Here is a 24,348-nt window from a genome sequence, read left to right as displayed (position 1 = left end):
CTTTATTTAAACTTACGACTTGTCGCCTGAATATGTTTTTTATATTTCATTTTATCTGTTTCTACTATCGTGAAATAATTTCATGTATTGACTCGTTCCATGACCATGGAGATTTCTCCTTAATTTGGTCCCATGGTACAATAAAAAAAAAAAAATAAATAAATAAACTCTGGCACTTGCCTCTAGTGAACAGGAAAACCAAAGAAAAACCTAAACCAGGGGCCTGGAATGTGATTCAAATCTTGATGAGCTTCTAGTATCATATAACAGTACCAGTTTCTCCCATTCATATTGTAACTACTTCTGTAGTGAGAAAAATCAGCAGCATGAGATGTGAAAGTATTCTAATTTTCTGAAAAGATTTATATCATCAGCGAACTTTTTGTAGAGCAAACTAGAAAAACTCAAGAAAAGAACGATAAATGAACAAAGACGTGTTTGAAAAGAGCTGGGAAATAGTGTACTACTATTCTTCTAGAGCTACACACAACAGCAGCACATTATTTGTGGTTCAAATGGCTCTGAGCACTATGGGACTTAACTTCTGAGGTTATCAGTCCACTAGAACTTAGAACTACATAAACCTAACTAACCTAAAGACATCACGCACATCCTTGCCCGAGGCAGGATTCGAACCTGCGACCATAGCGGTCGCATGGTTCCAGACTGTAGCGCCTAGAATCACTCGGCCACTCTCACCGGCCCTTATTTGTGTTTGAGGGGTGAATCATAAACCACAAACTGCTAAACAGAACATTATTTCAACACCATTAGTTCTCAATTTGTGCGTGGGAAGAATGATTGGATTGTATGCCCATTTATGAGCCCAAATTTCTCTCATTTGTCTTATAATTGAGAGCATTCAAATTTATGAAGCGTAACACTTAGATTTAGCTTCTCCCACAAGTTTGTTGAGCACATCTGTGACATACTAAAAAAATGTGGAACAAACAGCAAATCTCATATCTGAGGCTTCTCTCCATCATACATTAATAGTGATTAAGAGTTTCCAGATATCCACATAAGTACTCAATAATGGGTCAGGTAAGTTTTGTGGAGCAACTTATTCACAGGTGAGTGTCTAATAATTTTTTCACTACAGTTCATCCTGGCATCTGATTTTCTGACTGCTAGATTTATGTGGTGATCCCACCTAAAGCTATTCTACAAGCAATTCTCACAATGATAATTTTTGTTAATAAAGAACATGCTACTGTAATAATGGTTTCAGGAAGCTGGGAGATATGGCATAAACTTATGCACCACCACCTATGACACTGAACTTCATGATTTTACATTCCCGTCTGGTGCCATACCAGGACTGATATGACACATCTCGAGGAGAATGAACCATGCCCGTATACAAGCTGTTACTATAATTGAATTGCCACTGCTAAAGCTGCCACCTGCTCCCTCCATTAAGTGAAAAATTCATGTACCTCCTCTTTATGCCTCTAATTTAATCTCATGGTCAAGTGTGACATTGTATTTAAAAATTTTTGAGCATTGTGCATTTGAGGCGGGATGTGGAAGTCACCCTGATCTTTACCAAGGTGGATGTGGAAAATAACCGAAAAATCAGATCTAGGCTGGTTGGCACACCAGCTCCTGTTATTGCTCCGGGAGGTGGATTCAATCTGGGGTGACTGGAGTACACCCCCTCCCCCCTCAGTTGCAGAAGTGGGCACTCTGGTATCATAAAATTACCATCACTTCATGTTAAGCTAAATCGCATATAGTTTTTGTAGGGATATATCACTCACTTCTGTGCGAGCTACATATACAGCTGTAAGTCTCTGGGGCAATGTGATTAGCCCTGCATATAAGCTTTATCATACATGCAAAACATTTTATTTAGAATGCAGGTCCTTCACAGGATTGACAAAAATTCAAGTTGGGTGATAGCTGACAAGTAGCACCCATCAGTGATACGATTCCTAGACTTACAAAAGAATACCATAAATTCTAACCAGACTGCAGACAAATACATAGTTCAAACTTCCATGTGAATGGATGTTCTCCTTGAACAGTAATGAAATTCTATGACACTGTTAGTAGTCTGATATGATTTGGACCCCAAACATTTGAGTAATAATTCCTTCTGGATTTCACAAGTAGTTTGTGACCTCTTTCACACACAAACTACAGTTTTTCCACCCAATCAATAAATCAAAGCCTTCTGTTTGCTTTTCCTACAATTGAGTTTATGTGATTGCTCCATTTCATAGCTCTACACAATACCACTGTAAAGTAATGATATGAGATGAATGAGTCTAGCTGTGATTCCTTAATCATTTAGTCAATGGTCAGTGCATTTTTACACTTTGTGATGTGCACCATACCACATTTCAGTAAATAAAGAGCTAATTGAATGTCTTTGCAACATTGTAGACTTTGTACCATTCGAGGCACTGCACCAAGTTGGTATTTCATCGCCTATTTTTGGATAAAAGTTTTTCACAGATAACTAAATTACCTGTGAAAAAATTAGCATTGCAACTAATGTTACCTATTATATGTCATTAATATATAACATGAATGTCACTTATCCAAAAAGACTTCTCAGCAACACATAGATATTTTTCCTGTGTGTGTAAGTGGCTCGCCATCCAGAGTAACATGGTGCACAGTGACTGTCAAGATTTTTTTAATCCATTTGCAAACTCAACTGAGTATTCCATATGAATGTATTGTGTTTAGTAGATGTTGGAAAGGTACTTAATCGGCAGCTTTTTGAAAGCACAGTTGCACCTAATTACCTCTATCCACAGAACTTAGTACTGTCTGTGAAGAACTTGAACATATCATAAATGTTTTTGGAATCCACACTGGTTTCCATGGTTGTCATATTCTGCTTCGAGCATACCCTGACAAAGAAAGTGACTCTTCTGATAACCTACAGTACAGAGAAATATCTAGTAATTCAAAAGAAATAGGAATATGCTAACCAGTGGGCAATTCTATGAGCCTTTGAAGACTGGCTAAGTAAAAATGTAATGAAACTTCCTGGCATATTAAAACTGTGTGCCAGACCAAGACTCGAACACAGGACCTTTGCCTTTCGTGGGCAGGTGCTCTACCAACTGAGCTATCCAAGCAGACTCACGCCCTGAGCTCACAACTTTAATTCCGCCAGTACCTCATCTCCTACCTTCTAAAATTCGCAGAAGCTCTCTGCAAGGTTCACAGGAGACCTTCTGTGAAGTTTGGAAGGTAAGAGACAAGGTACTGGTGGAATTAAAGCTGTGAGGTTAGGGCGTGAGTTATGCTTGGGTAGCTCAGTTGGTAGAGCACTTGCCCGCTCAAGGCAAAGGTTCCAGTTCGAGTCTCCGTCTGGCACACAGTTTTAATCTGCCAGAAAGTTTCACTTAAGTGCACACTCTGCTGCAGAGTGAAAATTTCATTCTAAAAAGTAATGTTGCAGGCAGTTCACTAGAAAAGAAACAGAATGTAATACAGAGAGAAATAATTAAAGATGGATGTGCTACCATAAGTAAAGGGACACAAGTGAAACAGTATTTGTCTGTACGATGATGAGAAACTTTGATGAAATACTAATGGTCAGAGTAAAAGAAATCAAAATTTTTGTAAAAATGTGCATCATTTGAGGTAGCAAATAGACTTAAACACAATTTAAGAAATTAATGAACACTGTGTGAGGATATACCGCGATAAAATTTAGCAAGCATAACTCATATTTTCTGCTTGTTCATACAGCTTAAATCATTCATGAAAACGTAAAGTATCACCTTCCGATTTAACGTAAATGTTGAACATCAGTTTGTCAGACTACATATTTCAGACACTACAATGTTAATAACAATTATTTCAAAATAAGAAATAAGAAAAAGGATTATTCATATTAACATCAAAAAGGTAATATGAGAAAAAAATTGAAAGTGCATGAACGATTATCCAGCACGAAGCAAACTATTTGTACAGATGTTATATGGTTAATACTCCATCACTGGCCATCCCACAGAATACTACCACTGGCTGCCTCCACCTGATATGGTAACAATTTACAAACATCTGCCCTGTGCTATGGACATCATCAATATTTTTGTAAAATTTGGCAATTGGATATTATCAGCAGAAGTGGGAACAGGTGAGACATCTGCTGAAACATTAAAATAAGTCCAACTTGACACTGGAAGGGTAAAAACTGTAAGGGCAGGCAAAGACAATAACATTCAAAAGAAATAATTCAAGATGTACGCAGATTATTACAATATACTAATAGACCGAGGATAGCATAAACGCATCTGAAAACATTTTGATTTAAAGAGTAACATTCTATTTTCGAAAGAAAACAACTGAAAACATAATTTTAATGTAAAGTTTTAGGGGAGAAACAATTTGTCTTTTATTTTACATTTTTGAATTGAATGCAACGGCAAAAGAAAACATTAAGTCATACAGCCAGAATTCAAAAGTAGTTTTTCAGATTGAAAATTCATCTTACCCAATAGCAAAGTCGCCTGGCTATCACATATGTACTACAGTCATCAACTGCAAGTGTTGGTTGCAGGGATTGGCAGCAAAGAAGTGTTTCCATTTCAGGTTTTGGGAGAAGGAGAGTAGATCTTTGACAAGTCCAGCACAGTAAAATTTGGAGGGGGGGCGGGGGTGTATGGTTGAAAGTGAGGCCTTTGGAGAGGGCTAGAACTTCTGGAGCCTGCAGATTTTGGTGGGATTGTTTCAACACTGGTTTTAGTGGGATTGCTAGTAGGTAGTTTTGGGGGATGTGGCAAGTTGAAATGGTCAGCCACAAAGGGTCTGGGTGCTATGAAGGATTGACGAAGAGGGACTGTATTGGTAGGATAGTGACTAGATAGTGGTGCCCAAAGGTGGCAGAAGCATGACAGCCGGCTGGATAACTTTGAAAGTGGTGTCTGGAATGCTCTTCCAGTTTCAGAGATGTGATGTATGTAGTTGGGTTTGAACAGAAGCAGTATCTTGCAGAAGGAGCAGAGGGGGTTTGGGAATGCTTGTACCATGGCGATATGTTTGGAAAATGGGAAGTCATGTAGGAAACGGTCACTTCCTTAACACCATCCCTGCAATAATGGACCCCTGTTCCATCTTTCAGCACCAGTTCAGGAAAGTATCTCTTTCCCTGGCTAAAACCCAGTCCCACATCCTGCTCCTTAAATGTTGCAGCCTAACCATACAAATTCCTTTCTCTCGATCCCACCCCTCCTCTCACAATCAGCTTTCGCTTTTCAGATTCCCTCATAAACCTGGTACTACAAAAACATATCTCCATGATACAAGCACCACCAAACCCCAAGCTCCTTCAAGATAATACTACTGTGCGATCCCTACTACATACATCATATCTCTGAATCTGGATCCTTTGCACTGCAGCAGCTGGAAGAGCATTCCAAACATCACCTCAATAAGTTATCCAGCTTGCTGATATACTACTGCTGCCATGGGGAACCACTATCCAACCCCTATCCTACCCACAGCATTCCACACTCCCAATCCCTCATAGCACACAGACCCCGCATAGATGGCATTTTTCAACTTGCCACTTTCCCCAAAACTACCAACCAACACTCCACTAAACTCAGAGCTGAAACAATCCCGTAACACTTTTGTTATCCTGTCCACCAAAATGCTTAGTCCCACAAAAGTTTCAGTCCTATGTGAAGGCCTCACCTTAGCCTTACACTCAAATTTAATCATTTTGGACTTGTCAAAGACCTACTCTCCTCCTGATCCCTGCTTCTTTGCCACCAATCACTCCAACCAAAACCAACCTATTCCCAACACTGAACCCCATCTCTCCCAGTTCATACCACCATCCAACCACAATCCTCCCCCTTCCCACCTGATTACTCTCTGGTCACTTTCCACAAATTCCTTACCTCCAACTTGACCTCACCATTATTCACCAGGTCCCTTCCTAAGGACACCAAGGTTACAGCAGAAAAAAGGTCAGTCTCACACAGCCTGAAAACAGACCCTGACCCAATCGTCCTACTTGCAGAGAAAGTTTCCGCCAATGTAATTATGAATCGCAGCAACTATATGATGGAATGCCTCAGCCAAATGTCTGACTCCTCCACCTGTAAACTCTGCCACAGTGATCCCAAACCAGAAGTCAAACATAATCTTCAACCCTTTCTTAAACCCTCAGATCCTTCCCAGAGGCTCTCTTCAGATTCCATTTCCCTTGCCATTCCTATGAAACCCACCACACCTACCATCTACACTCCTGGAAATGGAAAAAAGAACACATTGACACCGGTGTGTCAGACCCACCATACTTGCTCCGGACACTGCGAGAGGGCTGTACAAGCAATGATCACACGCATGGCACAGCGGACACACCAGGAACCGCGGTGTTGGCCGTCGAATGGCGCTAGCTGCGCAGCATTTGTGCACCGCCGCCGTCAGTGTCAGCCAGTTTGCCGTGGCATACGGAGCTCCATCGCAGTCTTTAACACTGGTAGCATGCCGCGACAGCGTGGACGTGAACCGTATGTGCAGTTGACGGACTTTGAGCGAGGGCGTATAGTGGGCATGCGGGAGGCCGGGTGGACGTACCGCCGAATTGCTCAACATGTGGGGCGTGAGGTCTCCACAGTACATCGATGTTGTCGCCAGTGGTCGGCGGAAGGTGCACGTGCCCGTCGACCTGGGACCGGACCGCAGCGACGCACGGATGCACGCCAAGACTGTAGGATCCTACGCAGTGCCGTAGGGGCCGCACCGCCACTTCCCAGCAAATTAGGAACACTGTTGCTCCTGGGGTATCGGCGAGGACTATTCGCAACCGCCTCCATGAAGCTGGGCTACGGTCCCGCACACCGTTAGGCCGTCTTCCGCTCACGCCCCAACATCGTGCAGCCCGCCTCCAGTGGTGTCGCGACAGGCGTGAATGGAGGGACGAATGGAGACGTGTCGTCTTCAGCAATGAGAGTCGCTTCTGCCTTGGTGCCAATGATGGTCGTATGCGTGTTTGGCGCCGTGCAGGTGAGCACCACAATCAGGACTGCATACGACCGAGGCACACAGGGCCAACACCCGGCATCATGGTGTGGGGAGCGATCTCCTACACTGGCCGTACACCACTGGTGATCGTCGAGGGGACACTGAATAGTGCACGGTACATCCAAACCGTCATCGAACCCATCGTTCTACCATTCCTAGACCGGCAAGGGAACTTGCTGTTCCAACAGGACAGCGCACGTCCGCATGTATCCCGTGCCACCCAACGTGCTCTAGAAGGTGTAAGTCAACTACCCTGGCCAGCAAGATCTCCGGATCTGTCCCCCATTGAGCATGTTTGGGACTGGATGAAGCGTCGTCTCACGCGGTCTGCACGTCCAGCACGAACGCTGGTCCAACTGAGGCGCCAGGTGGAAATGGGATGGCAAGCCGTTCCACAGGACTACATCCAGCATCTCTACGATCGTCTCCATGGGAGAATAGCAGCCTGCATTGCTGCGAAAGGTGGATATACACTGTACTAGTGCCGACATTGTGCATGCTCTGTTGCCTGTGTCTATGTGCCTGTGGTTCTGTAAGTGTGATCATGTGATGTATCTGACCCCAGGAATGTGTCAATAAAGTTTCCCCTTCCTGGGACAATGAATTCACGGTGTTCTTATTTCAATTTCCAGGAGTGTACATTCTTTCCTCCAAAATCGACAAACCAAACAATGCTGAATACTCCATTGTAGGTATTTTTGTGCTCCCACTGAAAAAAATTCGGTACTCACTGAGCAACTGCCGAAAATCTAGCCTCTCACATCAAAGATACCAATCACTTCCTTCACTGACTCTCCACCATCTCCACCCCTTTACCTTCTGGATCCCTGCTCATCACTGTTGACAACACTTCAGTGTTTATCAACATCCCTTATCCCATGGTCTTACCACTACTGAACATTAAGTCTTCAAACATCCTTCTGACTCCAAACTCACTACATTATTCCTCTATACCTTACTAATTTTATACTAACATACATCTACTATGTAAACCTGTTTATCAGCCATCTAGAGGAAACCTTCATAGCTTCTCAAATCCGATATGGTTCAGGCTCACTAACAATATCTGCATGATCTAGACTCAGGCCCAAAACACCCTACCCACATTCCTTTACAACCTCAACACCTTCTCTCCCATCTCTTTCACCTGGTCCTCCCCAGCTAAGCATGTCACCTTTCTGGACGTTGATCACTTCCTCTCTGATAGTTCTATCCACACCTCTCTCCACATTAAACCCACCAGCCACCAAAAGTACCTGTATTCCAACAGCTACCATCCCTTCCACACCAAAAAATCCCCCCCCCTCCCCTACCACACAGCCTGCCACACAGAGCACAGAGATGGTGTTGCTGCAGTGGCTAGAGTTCCCTTGCCCAGTGCACTGAATGTCTCACGCAAGCCTTCACAGACGGACACTTTCCCTCAGACCCACTCTGCAAACAGATTTCCTGTGCCATATCATAATGCACCCCCAATACTCCCACCACCCCCAAGAACCAGCAACAAAGAAGTGCTCCTTTCATTACACTATACCACTGAGTGGAAAAACTGAACCATGTCCTTTGTTATGGCTTTGATTATCTATCATCATGCCCTGAAATGAGAGACATCCTATCCAAGATGTTTCTCACTTCTCCTGAAGCAGCGTTCCATCACCCACCCAATCTCCAGAACATCTTAGTTCAACCCTCTGTCCGTTCACCACCTCCAAATTCATGACTCTTCACCCTCACTGTGCACCACTCTCTGCCAACACTTTCTCCTGGCTTTTTCACTTCTCTGCTCCTCTCCATTTCCACTCCCCTCGTCACCCATAGCCTCCTGCATCCAGTCCCTGCACACTCTGCCAGGCAATGCTCACTTCTCTACCTGCATCTGTACCTTCCTATCCTCTTCCTCAACTCACTCCATATTGCTGCTTCCGTTCAACATAACTGCATTCTCGCCAGGGCAGCCAAGATAGCAGTCATGTGACCATGAGAGGTGCTTGTTTGTGTCAATGTGTGTATACTCTCTTTTCTGAAGAAGGCTTTGGCTGAAAGCTCATGTGTAACAGTCTTTCACTTGTTCCTGGGAGCAACTCACACTGTTAAATTATGCATTCTGCTCTTTTTGAGGAATTCTTTGTTGTTTCACTGTGACAACTTGTCAAGTGCATAAACATATCTGCAATAATCCAACTACATTTCATTACATAGTTACAGTATCAAACTTAATTTTACTGCGGAAGGAACTTTAAAATGAAATATTTATAAACAAGTGATTTCAAAGGAACCAAAACATACCAAATATAATGCTGGTAAATTGTCTTCACTGGGAAAGTCCAGTGTCTCAATGGAGATGATTCTAAAACAGCATTTATAAATGAATACATGTTTTTAGATTATGGGTAATTTCTGTAACTCTAAAAACACTAAAGGATTTTCAAATGTACACTGGAAGGAGGATGGTCTTGAGTTTAATGTCTAGTTGACAGTAAGATCATTACAGCTGGGGAATTTTCTAGTTTTCACAATAACAGGGAAATGGTTACCAGACGTAGATAGTATTAAAGGCACCCAAAATTTAGGGAAAATTATTTATGGTTGTCTGGCCAACTTAGGGAAAGTAGACAATCAAGAGACAACTCACTATGGACATTCATTCATTTTTAATAACTCTGCTAGAACTGATGTAAATGTATCCAGAAATTGTAAAAGCTGTTTCCAAGCAGATGCGCTTACACTACATTACAATTTGCATACAAGGCAGCCTCAGCCTCACTGTGCGACTACATTTTAAATTAATAATCTGATGAGTAGGCTTAACCAGCAAAATTGACATAATACAATTACTTGTATGGGTGGAAATTATGTTTTATGGCATTAATAGCACAGACAATCTGCAGAACTAGAAGTCTGGCACACCATGAGCTGAATGATGAATAAGAAATTCATATTATGGTTAACTGATAACTAACTGGGAATGCTACCCCATTTTTTGTTTTGTATCATGGCTAACAATGAAACCTGCTAGTATATTTGCACCAAAGAGTGGCCAGTGAATCCAACATGGTAAATATGGACCATGTTGTATCCTGATGCCTGAAAACAAGTGCTGATGACCAGTATTTTCTATCAAGATGCCACAATTGATGCGAAATACCATGAAGATTAACTGCACATCAAGCAGTGGGAAGAACAGTATAGCAACATTTTATTGTGTGGGCTACATCTCAGATCTTACATCACATAACTTCCCACAATTTGGATTAAATGAAGAAAGACATACACTGGTATTGCTCAGTAGCAGATGAGAATGAAAATAACTGGATATGATTGCAGTCATCAGTGGCCTAAAGATTTTTGAGAGGCTTCGTTTCAAGAGAGGTAAATGGTTTTCATAATTTATTGTTTCTTAGATAATAAACAAATGATGATTGACATCTGTTCCAAGACTGACTCCTTTTCATTTAAATGCTGTGATTTTAATAATTATGGAATAAACATAAAATAAAGAACAAACAACAATTTGCAAAACTGAGGGAAATACTAGGTGTTAGAGAGAAGAGTAATTTAAGTTCATTTATGTATTTCATATGTACTGTGAATGTTTTACTGGCAACAAAAGTATTGTTCACAAAAATACACAATTAGATCAGTAACATCATCACACATCTGCTTTTGATTTTAAAACACAATGTGGTTTATCTGTATATGAAGAAGACAAGCTTCAAACTACAATCAGTTAAAGGAAAGCCTTTGTCGACCTCAAGGCTGATTTGAACAATACTGTAAACTTACTTTATTATGGTATGGACTAGTCTTGCGACATTTTCATATGTGTACAAGATTTTCAGGGGTTGAAGGCACAACATCAGACTGCAAAATTCCTCAGACCAACCAACCAGGGTTTGAGCCCTGAACTTTTGAATAAGCCATTTTCATTTCGCTGATAACTTAAATTTATTTTATGTACCATAAGTAACATCAAGATGTTTTTAACATAAAATGATTTACCATATACCATAAAATTATGAGGCACAGTTTGTGGCAAGAAAAATCTTCAAGCAGGATTTCTTGCCCCCCCCCCCCCCTCTCTTTAAGTGCTGCCAATACACACATATAAAAGCACACGACACTATTAGCATTTGGAACATCCAGTTCCTTTCTTGGGAAGGGGAGAGGGATAGTATGTGGAAAGTTAAAATGAAAGGCAAGTCACTGAGTTCAAAAAGCTAGGATATTATTGTGTTGCTTGGTTGGTTTGGGGGATGAAAGGGACCAGACTGCTACGGTCGTCAGTCCCTTTTTCCAAATACAAAGAACACCCACAGAGAATAAAAACGAGGAACAGAATAGATCACAGACGATACAGAACAAGAGAAACGGAGACAAGGACAAGACAAAACGAACTAAAACCACACAGAGTGTGACAGTGGTTGGCCGACCACAGAAATAAAAAAGGAAAAGCCAACCACTTAGAAACACATTAAAAGATCAGTTTAAAATCATAGGCCAAAGGCCAGAATCAACACAAAAAATAAAATAAAACAGAAACACTCATATGAAAGAATAAAAACTCCCTGCCCTAATAAAACGTAAAACTAAGGCAGCCATAACAGGGTCATCAGATAAAACGGCAGGGAGCGTATCAGGCAGCGCAAATGTCTGCCTGACCACAGCTAAAAGGGGGCAGGCCAACAGAATGTGAGCCACCGTCAAAGCCGCCCCGCAGCGACATACAGGAGGGTCCTCCCGGCGCAGTAAATAACTGTGTGTTAGCCGGGAGTGGCCAATGCGGAGCCGACAAAGGACGACTGAGTCCCTGCGGTTGGCTCGCATGGAGGACCGCCACACAGTCGTCGTCTCCTTAATGGCACGGAGTTTATTGCGTGTAATCCGATCGCGCCATTCAGCGTCCCAAAGCGCAAAAACTTTTCGGCGGAGGACTGCCCGCAAATCAGCCTCTGGGAGGCCAACATCCAGAGATGGTTTACTCGTGGCCTCTTTCGCCAGGCGGTCAACATGTTCATTGCCTGGGATACCGACATGACCGGGGGTCCACACAAAGACCACAGAGCGGCCGCAACGCGCAAGAGTATGCAGGGACTCATGGATAGCCATCACCAGACGAGAACAAGGAAAACACTGGTCGAGAGCTCGTAAACCGCTCAGGGAATCGCTACAGATAACGAAGGACTCACCTGAGCAGGAGTGGATATACTCTAGGGCTCAAAAGATGGCGACTAGCTCAGCAGTGTAAACGCTGCAGCCAACCGCTTTTATATGTGACTACTGACAGTACCAAAAAATTTTGCCACCTGAAGGTAAGTAGTGGTGAGCAACACTGTCTCATAATTTTGTAGGTTTCTAAAGTGAATTTTCCTTTCGATAAAATTACTAATAAATATGTTATTTGAGGTGCTGTGCTCTGATTTACAAATTCATTTTGGGATGTTCTTCAGTTCTATGCAGAATCTGAACCAAGGCATAACTTGCCGCATTTAATAAAGCTTTATGACAGATGAAATTTGTAGTATGTACCAAAATAAATCCTACTAACAATGTGAGTTTAAATGCTAATCTTTACATTATATTTCTGATACATATCAAGTCAACACATTATTGATACTGGCTGGAAACACAAAAAACCTGTTGAACTCGTTAGTTAATTATCTGCAGCCTTAAATACTTTCACATTCTTCAGCAGGAACTCTGGACAAATCATTGAATACCAGTATCCAAAATGCAAAACCACAGTAAACATTTGTTCAGTCACACTGAGATTCGTTGGAAAAATCTTTAACCCTTAAGTAGTAGCTCGTAAAACACTGTTTGATATAAGTATCAACTTTGAAATGGGAACATGCGACAAATGCCATAAACAATATGGCGATTATAACATGATGTTGTTGGCGATTTTTTCAAACAGGCTAAGATAAACATCAGTCTGTCACCACAACCACATTTTCTTAGTATCACATTTGTTGGCTTCACGAACTCACAGCCAAACTGTCACCTTCCTATCTAACCTAGACCATGGGCTGAACTACCTACCAGTCATGTCACATCAAAAAGTGTTTCTTTACTATCAAATCTGTTGGCTTCACCAACCTACAACCAAACTGTTACCTTCCAACCTAACCGGGCTAAGCTACAGATCTGAGTGTCACAACAACCAGTTTATTTTTTTACTCTCAAATTCATTGACTTTGCCAACTAACACCAAAACTGTGAATATACATGCCAAAACATTATGTGACAGCAGCCATTAACATTATATCACTGGCCAAAGCCAATGACTAGCATCGAACAATCATCATGACCCAAATTATCAAACACTTGTCGTGACCCAAATTATCCTCTACAATACACTGTAAGGTGCTGTGTGGTGTAGATGAAGATTTTCATCAAGTGAACTACAATAAAACTTAATGGCAGGACAGGAAGCAAATCATGTTAAACCTCTTGAGGGTATCTTCTGTTGTATCAGTTATGCTGTTCCCACTTAAAACTTGTGGTTTTAAAGCTGACAGATTTTATTCTCTAAGAAAACTGTGCATTACACAAATGTCTGATTCCACCCATCTGCTGTGACCTATGATGTCATCAATATGGCAAAAACAGCTACTTCCAGCATATACAAAATGGCAACAGTGATGCCACTACATACACACTCCAAGAAATGTGAAAAAAATACAAATAAATAAAAATAAAAATGGCACAACGACGTCTCACTCCAAAAATAAAATGAACCTAATGAGACAATCACAAAAAACTGGGGGTTTACAGCAGGGACAAGCTAAATATACAACAATAAAAAACACCGCACAACCCCAAAAGAAATAATGTTAAAAAATATTAAATTACCACATTCTGCTAACCTGCAGCTATCAATACCAAAAAACCAACACCTACAACTCCAAAAAGTGGAACCAAAACCCCAACAATTCAAAAACTCAAAAACCCCATATTCACTACATCAATTAAAACACAACCGATCTTACATAAATATACAAACACAAAACATTACAATTACTACAGAATAAAACCAAAACAAAAATTATTTTACCAACAAAAGCCACTGGCAATACCATCTAGGTCGGCCACCACATGCAAGTGGACCCACCCGCACAAACACATGCCCCCCTGCCCCTTCCACATACACACTCTCCCCCTCTCTCCCCTCTCCAACGTAATCTCCAACCCCTCCCTCCCCCCAACCTGCCCCTTTAACCCCACAAGCTTTACCCACAACCACCTCTGCAACACCCATACACACCAAACCCTCTTAACTCACCACAGAAAAAAAAACCAACACGTGAAAGATACAATAGTTCTCATGTACACTCTTCCACCATAAAACTCTTCTAAATAAGAGTGTAGGTTGGAAGAGTGCCTCTTTCCCCTACCTATGAGTGATTTAATTATCCCCCAAAACCCCTCTGTCTTTTTAGTACAAGCCCCAGTTTTATAATCCTTAAACTCAATACTGTGATCAACAACTAAATATGAAACTTCTGGAAACAACTAAATAATTATAAGCCCTCTTTCCCAAACCAATACAAGACGAAAACTATAGTACTACCCTCCTCAATCAGACCCACTAGTTCCCTCTCACTACAGCTCTGCAAAACCCTAAAAACACAATCGCATCCTCCCACCCCGCGAAATAACAGTCCCTCCCACACCCACAAACGAACCCGAGAACTGCCCCTCCCATACTTCCTCTTATCAAACTGTGGTTCATCGATTTCAACAACCACCCCTTGCCCACCCAACTTCCCCCTATACTTTACATACTCTGAACAAACCTCTCAACAGAACAAAAACCAATTCAAAACAGATCTCTCACTCACACCAGTCTTAAGCGCATAAAAACTTATACACAATGTATAACAAAAATGATAAGTGAGCAACATAATCTCCCTCCTAGATTCCTCGAACCAGGTATCGTATCTTATCGACCACCAGATATTATTGCACTGACAACGCCACATATACACATCCCTGGCCCGATATGCCGGAACTCTCATCAACTTCATGTTGTTGCCACAAATGTGACACCTAAGTCATCACCCATCTGAGGATGTAATGATACGCTCATGAACTTCAATGTCATCTCCATACCTAATAAAAAACAATAAAAGAAATTAGACTACTTTCCGCACAAGAAACACATAATTAATAAGACCTAACAAAAACACCAATCACACAAACAAAGAAAATCTTAATAACTCACTAAAAACACTTCCACCACCCACGTTACTGCACCAACTACCTAAACTCAAAGCCACATTAGCATGGTCACAACCAAAACTCAAACGAACCCAATACGACACAATAAACACAGCACATACACATCCACCACCAGAGGGCACCATCAAACACAACCAACTCAAAAACTCCCCACCATAGTGACGTCACACACCACACCACCACTACCTCATGCATCAAAGCATATGGGTAGAATCAGACGCTCCCACTGACCCCACAGTTTATATGTAATTGTAAGACTACTGAATTGTCATGATACATAGAGGCTTCTGTCATTCTAGCTGCCAGTAGTAGTTGATCTCCAGGCTTACAATGCTCATGTATCTGTCTCATCAAGAGTCACTTCTAACACTGCAACTGAACAGACACGACAATCTGCTCTGCCTCACTCAAAACAGTGGCTCGGAGAAGCAATGCTATGTCACAGAATAGCTTAATGCTGAATCTCAAATAATGCTTAACAGTTATCAAATTAAAACACTCTGCAACTCTCAACCACCATCTTTGAATAAAACAATGAGTTCCTTGACAACCATGTCCTATCAGAACACGGTCAGAGAGAGACAAAAGTATATTATAGACAAAGGCACTTCAATTAGGCACGTATATTAATACAAACAGCCATACATGCTCTATAATGTGAGCTGACAGAATATTTTACACATACCAACTTGTTTCAGTCAAATGTTAATTTGCTCATTTGACACAAAGAGCTTTACAGACAGAAAATTAACAAATGTCAGGTACTAGCAAGGCTACTTACCTAAGGTGGGCACCGACATGTATGTCTCGCAGTCAACAAGGAAGTGTCCAACTTGAACTGCGCCAAGAGCAACGATTCGCTTTGTAAGGAATTCTATAGTTTGTGGTCCTGTGCGATTCTCAACCATTGGAAATTGCTGTAAGCTGAAAAATTAATATTATTTCAGTTACCAACTCCTATTACTTCAAGACTTATTACTTGTATCTAAACATAAACTAAGACGAAGGTCCCAGCAGAGGGGTTGAAACAGCGATTGTATGCAAGAAATAGGGTGTGTTCAGTTTAAATTCCTACGATTAATTTATTCAAAACACTAATGCATTTTGACAACTAATTTATTAGTGCCTCATTTATTGCCCTGCCAGTACTGCACCCGGTGAGAGAATTTTCTTTGCCTATTGGCTTGTTTGGTCAAAATTAAGAAATAATTTAGGAAACAAAAGACCCGAGAAATTAGTGAAAATCTATAAATTTCTGCATTCCTCCAAGAGGACTAAATTGTATTTTACATTCATTGCGATTCTATGCCAAGTTAAAGTTTTTTTCTGAAGTGTAAATGTTACTGAACTGTGCTTTTTATATTGTAAGAAAAGTCAAACCACAATAGTCATAAAATAAACTCTTGTGACAGTGAATAGTTTCCGACAATAAATATAATGCCCCTTTATAGTTTTTATAAACCAAAGCAATCATATGTAACTAAAGTTGAGGTATTCTTCTTGCTAAGGTTAAATTACAACCACCCTGGTGACAATAGCCACAAGAGTATCAGACTTACATAAACTAAGTAGTTTCTGAACATTAATACAGAGTCGCAGGTATAATCAAAAACTGCACTTTACCAGTACATTCATGGGCAATCACTAGTATTTTATAGACTTTTCATCAATATCCAGATAAAATGTGTCCTGCGCAACCTAGTACTTCAATGAACTGCAAAGCTGTATTTGTCAGGAAGAAACTGTGCGAACTGAACACAATAACTGACTAATACTGGTACCTAAATAGGTATTTCAAATAACAGTGAAGTTGGTAACTTATTTTAATGTACAATACACTGATAATATATTCAACTTTACTGTGGAGCAGAAATAGCAGAGACAGAAGTCTTGGAATGCATACTACAATAGCCGAAATGACCATAGAAACTAAAGACATTTTGAAACATGGAAGATACCAAGCAATATGCCAGAAGCGGTTACAAGATGCTTCTCGTTGGCACACATTTTTGACAGAGCGGCCAGACGTGTGAAAAAGGAAGATTAGAGGTTTCTACATCTACACCTACATGGATACTCTGCAAATCACATTTAAGTGCCTGGCAGAGGGTTCATCGAACCACCTTCACAATTCTCTATTATTCCAATCCCGTATAGTGCGCAGAAAGAACGAACACCTGTATCTTTCAGTATGATCTCTGATTTCACTTATTTTATCGTGGTGATCGTTTCTCCCTATGTAGGTCAGTGAAAACAAAATATTTTCACATTTGGATGAGAAAGTTTGTGACTGGAATTTCTTGCGAAGATTCCATCGCAACGAAAAACGCCTTTCTTTTAATGACGCCCAGCCCAAATCCTGTATCATTTCAGTGACACTCTCTCCCACATTTCCCGATAATATAAAATGTGCTGCCCTTCTTTGTACTTATTCGATGTACTTCGTCAGTCCTATCTGGTAAGGATCCCACACCGCGCAGCAATATTCCAAAAGAAGACGGACAAGCATATTGTACACATTCTCCGTAGTAGATCTGTTACATTTTCTAAGTGTCCTGGCAATAAAACGCAGTCTTTGGTTAGCCTTCCCCACAAAATTTTCTGTGTGTTCTTCCAATTTAAGTTGTTCGTAATTGTAATTCCTAGGTATTTAGTTGAATTTACAGCCTTTAGATTTGACTGATTTATTGTGTAACTGAAGTTTAATGGATTCCTTTTGGCACTCTTGTGGATGACATCACACTTTTCATTATTTAGAGTCAACTGCCACTTTTCGCACCATTCAGATATCTTTCCTAAATCATTTTGCAATTTGTTGTGATCTTCTGATGACTTTATTAGTCGCTAAATGACAGCGTCATCTGCAAACAACCTAAGACAGCTGCTCAGATTGTCTCCCAAATCATTTATATAGATAAGGAACAGCAAAGGGTCTATAACACCACCTTGGGGAACGCCAGAAGTCTCTTCTGTTTTACTTGATGACCTCTCTGACAGGAAATCACAAATCCACTCACATGACTGAGACGATATTCCATAAGCACGCAATTTCACTATAAGATGCTTATGTGGTACAGTGTCAAAAGCCTTCTGGAAATCCAGAAATAAAAATTCGATCTGAAATGCCTTCTCAATAGCACTCAGCACTTCATGCGAATAAAGGGCTGGTTGTGTTTCACAAGAACAATGTTTTCTAAACCCATGTTGACTGTGTGTCAACAGATCGTTTTCTTTGAGGTAATTCATAATGTCCGAACACAATATATGTTCCAGAATCGTGCTGCATTTCAACGTTAATGATATTGGCCTGTAATTTAGAGGATTACTCCTACTACCTTTCTTGAATATTGGTGTGACCTGTGCAACTTTCCAGTCTTTGGGTACGGCAAGTTGCCTCACTACTTTGAGGGTATTTACTTCGTCCTCTTTTGTGAAGGCATTTCGGAAGGCTGTATTTAGTAACTCTGCTTTGGCAGCACTGTCTTCAATAGTATCTCCATTCCTATCATGCAGAGAAGGGACTGATTGTTTCTCGCTGTTAGCATACTTCACGTACGACCAGAATCTCTTTGGATTTTCTGCTAGGTTTCGAGACAATGGTTTGTTGTGGAAACTGTTATAAGCATTTCGCATTGAAGTCCGCACTAAATTTGGAGCTTTTGTAAGAGATCACCAATCTTGGGGATTCTGCGTCTGTTTGAATTTGGCATGTTTGTTTCGTTGTTTCTGCAGCAGTGTTCTGACTCGTTTTGTGTACCAAGGAGGATCAGCTCTGTCATTTGTTAATTTATTTGGTATAAATCTCTCAATTGCTGCCAATACTATTTCTTTGAATTCAAGCCACATCTAGTCTACACTTATCTTATTAATTTGGAAGGAGTGGAGATTGTCTCTCAGGAAGGCTTCAAGTGAATTTTTATCTGCTTTTGATTAGGTATATTTTTCATTTATTTTTGGAGGATTTGGGGGTTACAATATTCATCTCGCTACAACAACCCTGAGTTCACTAATCCCTGTGTCTGTTTTGATGCTCGTTATTAATTCAGGATTATTTGTTGCTAAGAGGTCAAGCGTATTTTCACAGCCGTTTGCTATTCGCATGGGCTCATGAACTAACTGCTCGAAATAATTTTCAGAGAATGCTTTTAGCACAATTCCGGATAATGTTTTATGCATACCTCCAGAATTAAACATGTATTTTCAACAACATATCGAGGGTAAATTAAAGTCACCACCAGCTATAGTCGTACGAGTCGGATATGTTGATGAAACCAAACTCAAGTTTTCCTTGAACCTTTCAGCAAACTGTATCATCAGAACTGGGAGGGCAGTAAAAGGATCCAATTATTATTTTATTCCAGTTGCCAACAATGACCTCAGCCCATACTAACTCACAGGAACTATCTATTTCAATTTCGTGCCAAGATAAACTACTTCTAACAGCAACAAACACGCCACTGCCAACCGTGTTTAGCCTATCCTTTCGGAACACCGTTAGGTTCTTCGCAAAAATTTCAGCTGAACATATCTGCGGCCTTAACCAACTTTCAGTGCCTATAATGATTTGAGTATCAGTGCTTTCTTTTAGCACTTGGTGTTCTGGTACTTCCCCAATACAGCTACGACAATTTACAACTGTTATACCAAGGGTTCCTCTATCTACGTTCTTCCTGTGTTCAGCCTGCACACTTTGTGACTGAAGCCCTTCTTGCATTTTCCCGAGACCCTCTAACCTGAAAAACCGCCCAGTCCACACCACACAGCCCCTGCTACCCGTGTAACTGCCTCCTGCATATAAAAGACACCTGACCTATTCAGCAGAACCCGAAACTCAACCAGCCTTTGGAGCAAGTCGAGGAATCTGCAGCCTGCATGGTCAGAGAAATGTCTGAGCCTCTGATTCAGACCCCCACGACTCGGCTCTGTACCAGAGATCCATAATCGGTCCTGTTGACTATGCTCTGCTTTCATCTCGCAAGCAAGACTGGCAGCCTTTATGAAGTGACACACATCATTCATACCGACGTGAGCAACGACCTGCAGCTGGCTGCATCCCGTGCTCTTCATGGCATCTGGGAGGACCTGTTCCACATCTGGAATTACTCCACCCGGTATGCACAAAGAGTGCACATTGGTTTTATTTCCCTTCTTGGCAGCCATGTCCCTACGGCGCCCCATATGGCGGATAACGTTAGAGCTCCCAACTATCAATAATCCCACCCTCTGTGATTGTCTGGATCTTGCAGGCTGAGAGATTTCCTCTGAAACAGGACAGGAGACAGCATCTGGCTCAGTGACAGTGTCAGCTACAGACAACACCTGAACCTGATTGTCAGACAAACCAGGGAGGCCTTATGTGCGGCCAACTGGGAAGTCCTTTCCCACCTGCTACGTCCCAGAGCGCCCTCCCACTCGACCACAGGTGAGGGGTCAATCTCATTGCAAGCAGTAACTGGGTTGGCCACAGGTGACGACCGATCGGGAGGACTCGGAAGTGCTGGATGTCCATTAGATCCCCACGGCCGGCCCACAACAGTGGTGATCATCTACTGCAGCCTGAAGGTGAGTAACCGAAGCCATCACAGCCTGAAGCTGAGAGTGAAGTGTCACCAACTCAGCTTGCATCCGCACACAATAATCACAGTCTCTGTCCATACTAAAGACCACGGAAAACTAAACTATGCAGATAAATGGACTATCGGCATGTGCTGTGCAACTCTACTGTAGACCCTGACGAAAGTGCAGGAACTGTGTCTAATAAATTAGATTAATACGCAGAGATTCAAAAACCTAACTACCGAAGACTCAGGTGATAACTAAATAATTCACCCTGATTAGGAACTGATGAGATCATTAGAAACAGAGCATGAAGCTTGAATTGGGAAATGATGCTGGCCACAACAATTCAAAGAAACAGTTATAACATTCACCTTATCACAGAAAAACTAAGATGAATGGGAAGATGAGGATTTGAAATGAAATTCTCACAAATAGGCCTATTAGCCCTGTGTCAAAAGAAATCTGAGAAAAGATAAGCCAGCTGCATAGCATACACTTAGCAAAAAGCAAATGTTTCACTCAAAACAAATCAAACAGTTATTTCATGAAACAAGGAAAAATTGTACATACTGTTATAAACTCTCAAATATTGTGAATCTCACTCATGTATCCAAAAGAGAAACAATAGATGGAACAGTACTACAATAGGCTACATTAAAAAACAAGTTACAATGAACAATAATAATTGCAAAGATGATAGTATAACAAACAGATAAAATGGGACTTTGGAAAAGAAATGCCTTGCTTTTCATCTGAGGTTGTGCAGAACACACTCACCTGCTAACATTTCACAAATAGTAAGCATTCTTTTAAGCTATGAAAAACATAATAAGAAAAGAAAAATGGAGATCAAAGATGTCTTGTGTTAATAGCAAAACCAAAGTACAACCAAAACTCATTACACATTTCATAACACTAGTAGTATCAAAACACATTATACAAGGAGAACTAAGAAGAGCTTAATAGTTCTATTTTTTTCAATGTAAGAATTTTTAAAAAGGTAGCTATTACACCATAAGTAAAACAGTTCACTAGGAGGCACACTCAATAAACTGCAAACAAACGAAGCACAGTCAGACAAATAGCGCTAAGTTTCAAAAACTGGAGAGGAATGCTAACTTACACAAATTACGGTTTTGTATTTTTTGTTTTTATCTGCACACACTACAGCACTTTTTGTGCTCTCTTCAGTGGGTTCATTTGCTTATTTTCTTACTCACATGAAGCTATTAGCTGTGCCCGCTGGAAGCTTTTAATCCACTGTACAATCAACAGCTTGTCTTCGTTTTTGGTGCTGTTGTGTTTTTCCCCCTTGCTTGTGTTGTGTTAACATGCTTATTTCTTTTGCTTTGTCATTACACAAATATTTTGTATTATTTGTTAGCTAAGCAACAAGTTTCTGCCAACTGCTAACAAATCATACAAAATGTGTGTGTGTAATGATAACAACAAAATAAATAAGCAAGTTAACACCAGGAAGAGAAAGAACACCAAAATATCAAAAGCCATGATGAAATGTAGATTAGGCAGTAGATTCCAAGCTACCAGCATACACAACAAATAACTTCATGTGAGTATGAAAATAAACAAATAAATCCACTGAACACAGCAGAAAATTACTGAAACATTTCTGGATGAAAACGAAACTATAAAACAATGTTTTGTGTAAGGTGGCATTTCTTTCCAGTTTCACACAGCAAACACAGAAAAAAAAACTGCAATATTCAAAAGATGATTACTTAACTTTCAAGTTATACTTATAATGGTATAATGAGGCACAAAGTCGGAATGTTTCGAACTTTCTCTGGGCACCAAGTACTTTCCAGAGTAATCATTAAAAGGCACTTTTATTTTATTTTGTGTAATCCTATTCAATTCACCACCAACGACACAAACAACTCTGTTGTAATAGTCCAAAGAGCTCAAGCTTTGTTCTTTGTAAACAGAATTTGCGATTTGCTTGCATTTGAAACTACGCTGATCTTATGTCTGACAGCAGTAGTAGAGATTTACTTCCACGACCATACTTTTTTTACGTGTGTTCGACTCATACGTCGTTGCTCAGTTTCTGACAGCTGAACAACTTTTCCTGTTTCTTACACTATAGTTTCGCCATTGTTAGTACATCACTTCTGTCACAGGTTATATTACATAAACAATTTTTCTTCTGCAAATTTTTAACTCGAGGTTTAGTAACAAAGGATTTTGTCTACTGATGAAATGGTTCACTATCGGCATACTAGTAATTGTACACACCATGTGTGTATGTACATAGCAAGTACTTCCAAAATATAATTGTGCACATATCGAAGTGTCTTTACTAAACATACGTAAATATCAGTCAAGGTAAAAAGAGTAGGCCAAACCGGTAGTTCATATATTATCACATTCTACGTAACTGTAACGTATGTATCGCACCAGTACATTAGAAAGTGAGTCACAAATTATAACTTATATTTAATTCCTTTATATTTCCGGGTGGTCGGAAATATAAATCACCTAAACGGCTTGTATGAAAAATTCTGCAACGAACTTCATTAACATCTTGAGGTTAAACTATACGTTACAAAATTAGTCTACAGTTACGATGTAAAACAAATAACGGCTATTAACACTTACACTGTTACACCCATTGCAAATATTCCACCACCGAGACGTTAACACACACAATAAACAACCGCACAACCACAACTCGAATTCACTTCAACCGCCACTGTTTATTTACAAAAGAAGTTCCGAAGGCACAACACACCGCAAGCGGATACCAAAGATAATATCGTTCAGCGTAGACTTTGAACTTCATAATATTTGAAACAAAGTCGATCTTAAACAAGTAGAAAGAGAGTCAGTTATTCTTCCCACTAATTTTTAAAAATTCAGCCGCGCTTGGATATTAAAATAACTTGTCTTCAAATGTAAAGAGCTACTTGTCACAATCAAAATAGTCGAGTCATGCTAGACGGAATACAACGCCCATGCATTCCAAATGGAGGCATTCAACGGAACGGGACGAGAAGTCCGGAACGTTAATGTTGAGGTTTCTCGGGCAGGATGTTTTGACGTCGAGGCTGGACGGTCCAGACCTCGTCTGCTAACACCGGAAATTAACCGAGATTGGCCTTGCTCAAGGATGTTAGGTGATTAATGTTTCATAGACCAAGACAAATTTAATCTAATAAAAACTTTTCCTGTTAAGAATCGTCTGTCTGATCATGATGCACAGCTAGTTACAGTATATGATATAGCTCCATACAGTAACGTAAAACAGTCCTCCAAAATAGTGTGTTCCATTAACGTTTTAAGACTTCAAAATTTTAGGGAAAGCTTGCAACAGTTAGACTGGGATGAGGTGTACAGGGAACATGATGCTAATTTAAAATTTAACTTGCTTCATGATACGTTTTTGAGTATATTTGAGAACAGTTTCCCAAATAAAACATTGAACTATAATTGTAAGAAACTATGTAAAAAGCTATGTCTTACTAATGGAATAAAATATCTTTTAAACCGAAAAGGGAGATGTATCTTATAGCTAGGAGGAGT

General features: G+C 40.5%; 1 protein-coding gene across 1 annotated transcript in view; it reads right to left on the bottom strand.

The window, feature by feature from the left end:
- LOC126190766 (mediator of RNA polymerase II transcription subunit 20) overlaps positions 1–23,577 on the bottom strand; it is a 567,907-nt gene extending 544,330 nt beyond the window's left edge. Inside the window, exons 1-2 of the mRNA XM_049931288.1 lie at positions 23,425–23,577; positions 16,028–16,170 (exon numbers count right to left, since the gene is read on the bottom strand). Coding sequence (XP_049787245.1) covers positions 16,028–16,170; positions 23,425–23,438 — 157 coding nt within the window. The 5' untranslated portion in view covers positions 23,439–23,577. The remainder of the gene's footprint in view (positions 1–16,027; positions 16,171–23,424) is intronic.
- Between the last annotated feature and the right edge of the window lie 771 nt (positions 23,578–24,348).

Source organism: Schistocerca cancellata, chromosome 6 (assembly GCF_023864275.1).
Source record: "Schistocerca cancellata isolate TAMUIC-IGC-003103 chromosome 6, iqSchCanc2.1, whole genome shotgun sequence".
Classification (NCBI taxonomy): domain Eukaryota; kingdom Metazoa; phylum Arthropoda; class Insecta; order Orthoptera; family Acrididae; genus Schistocerca; species Schistocerca cancellata.
This window is presented reverse-complemented; position numbering and strand designations above follow the sequence as displayed.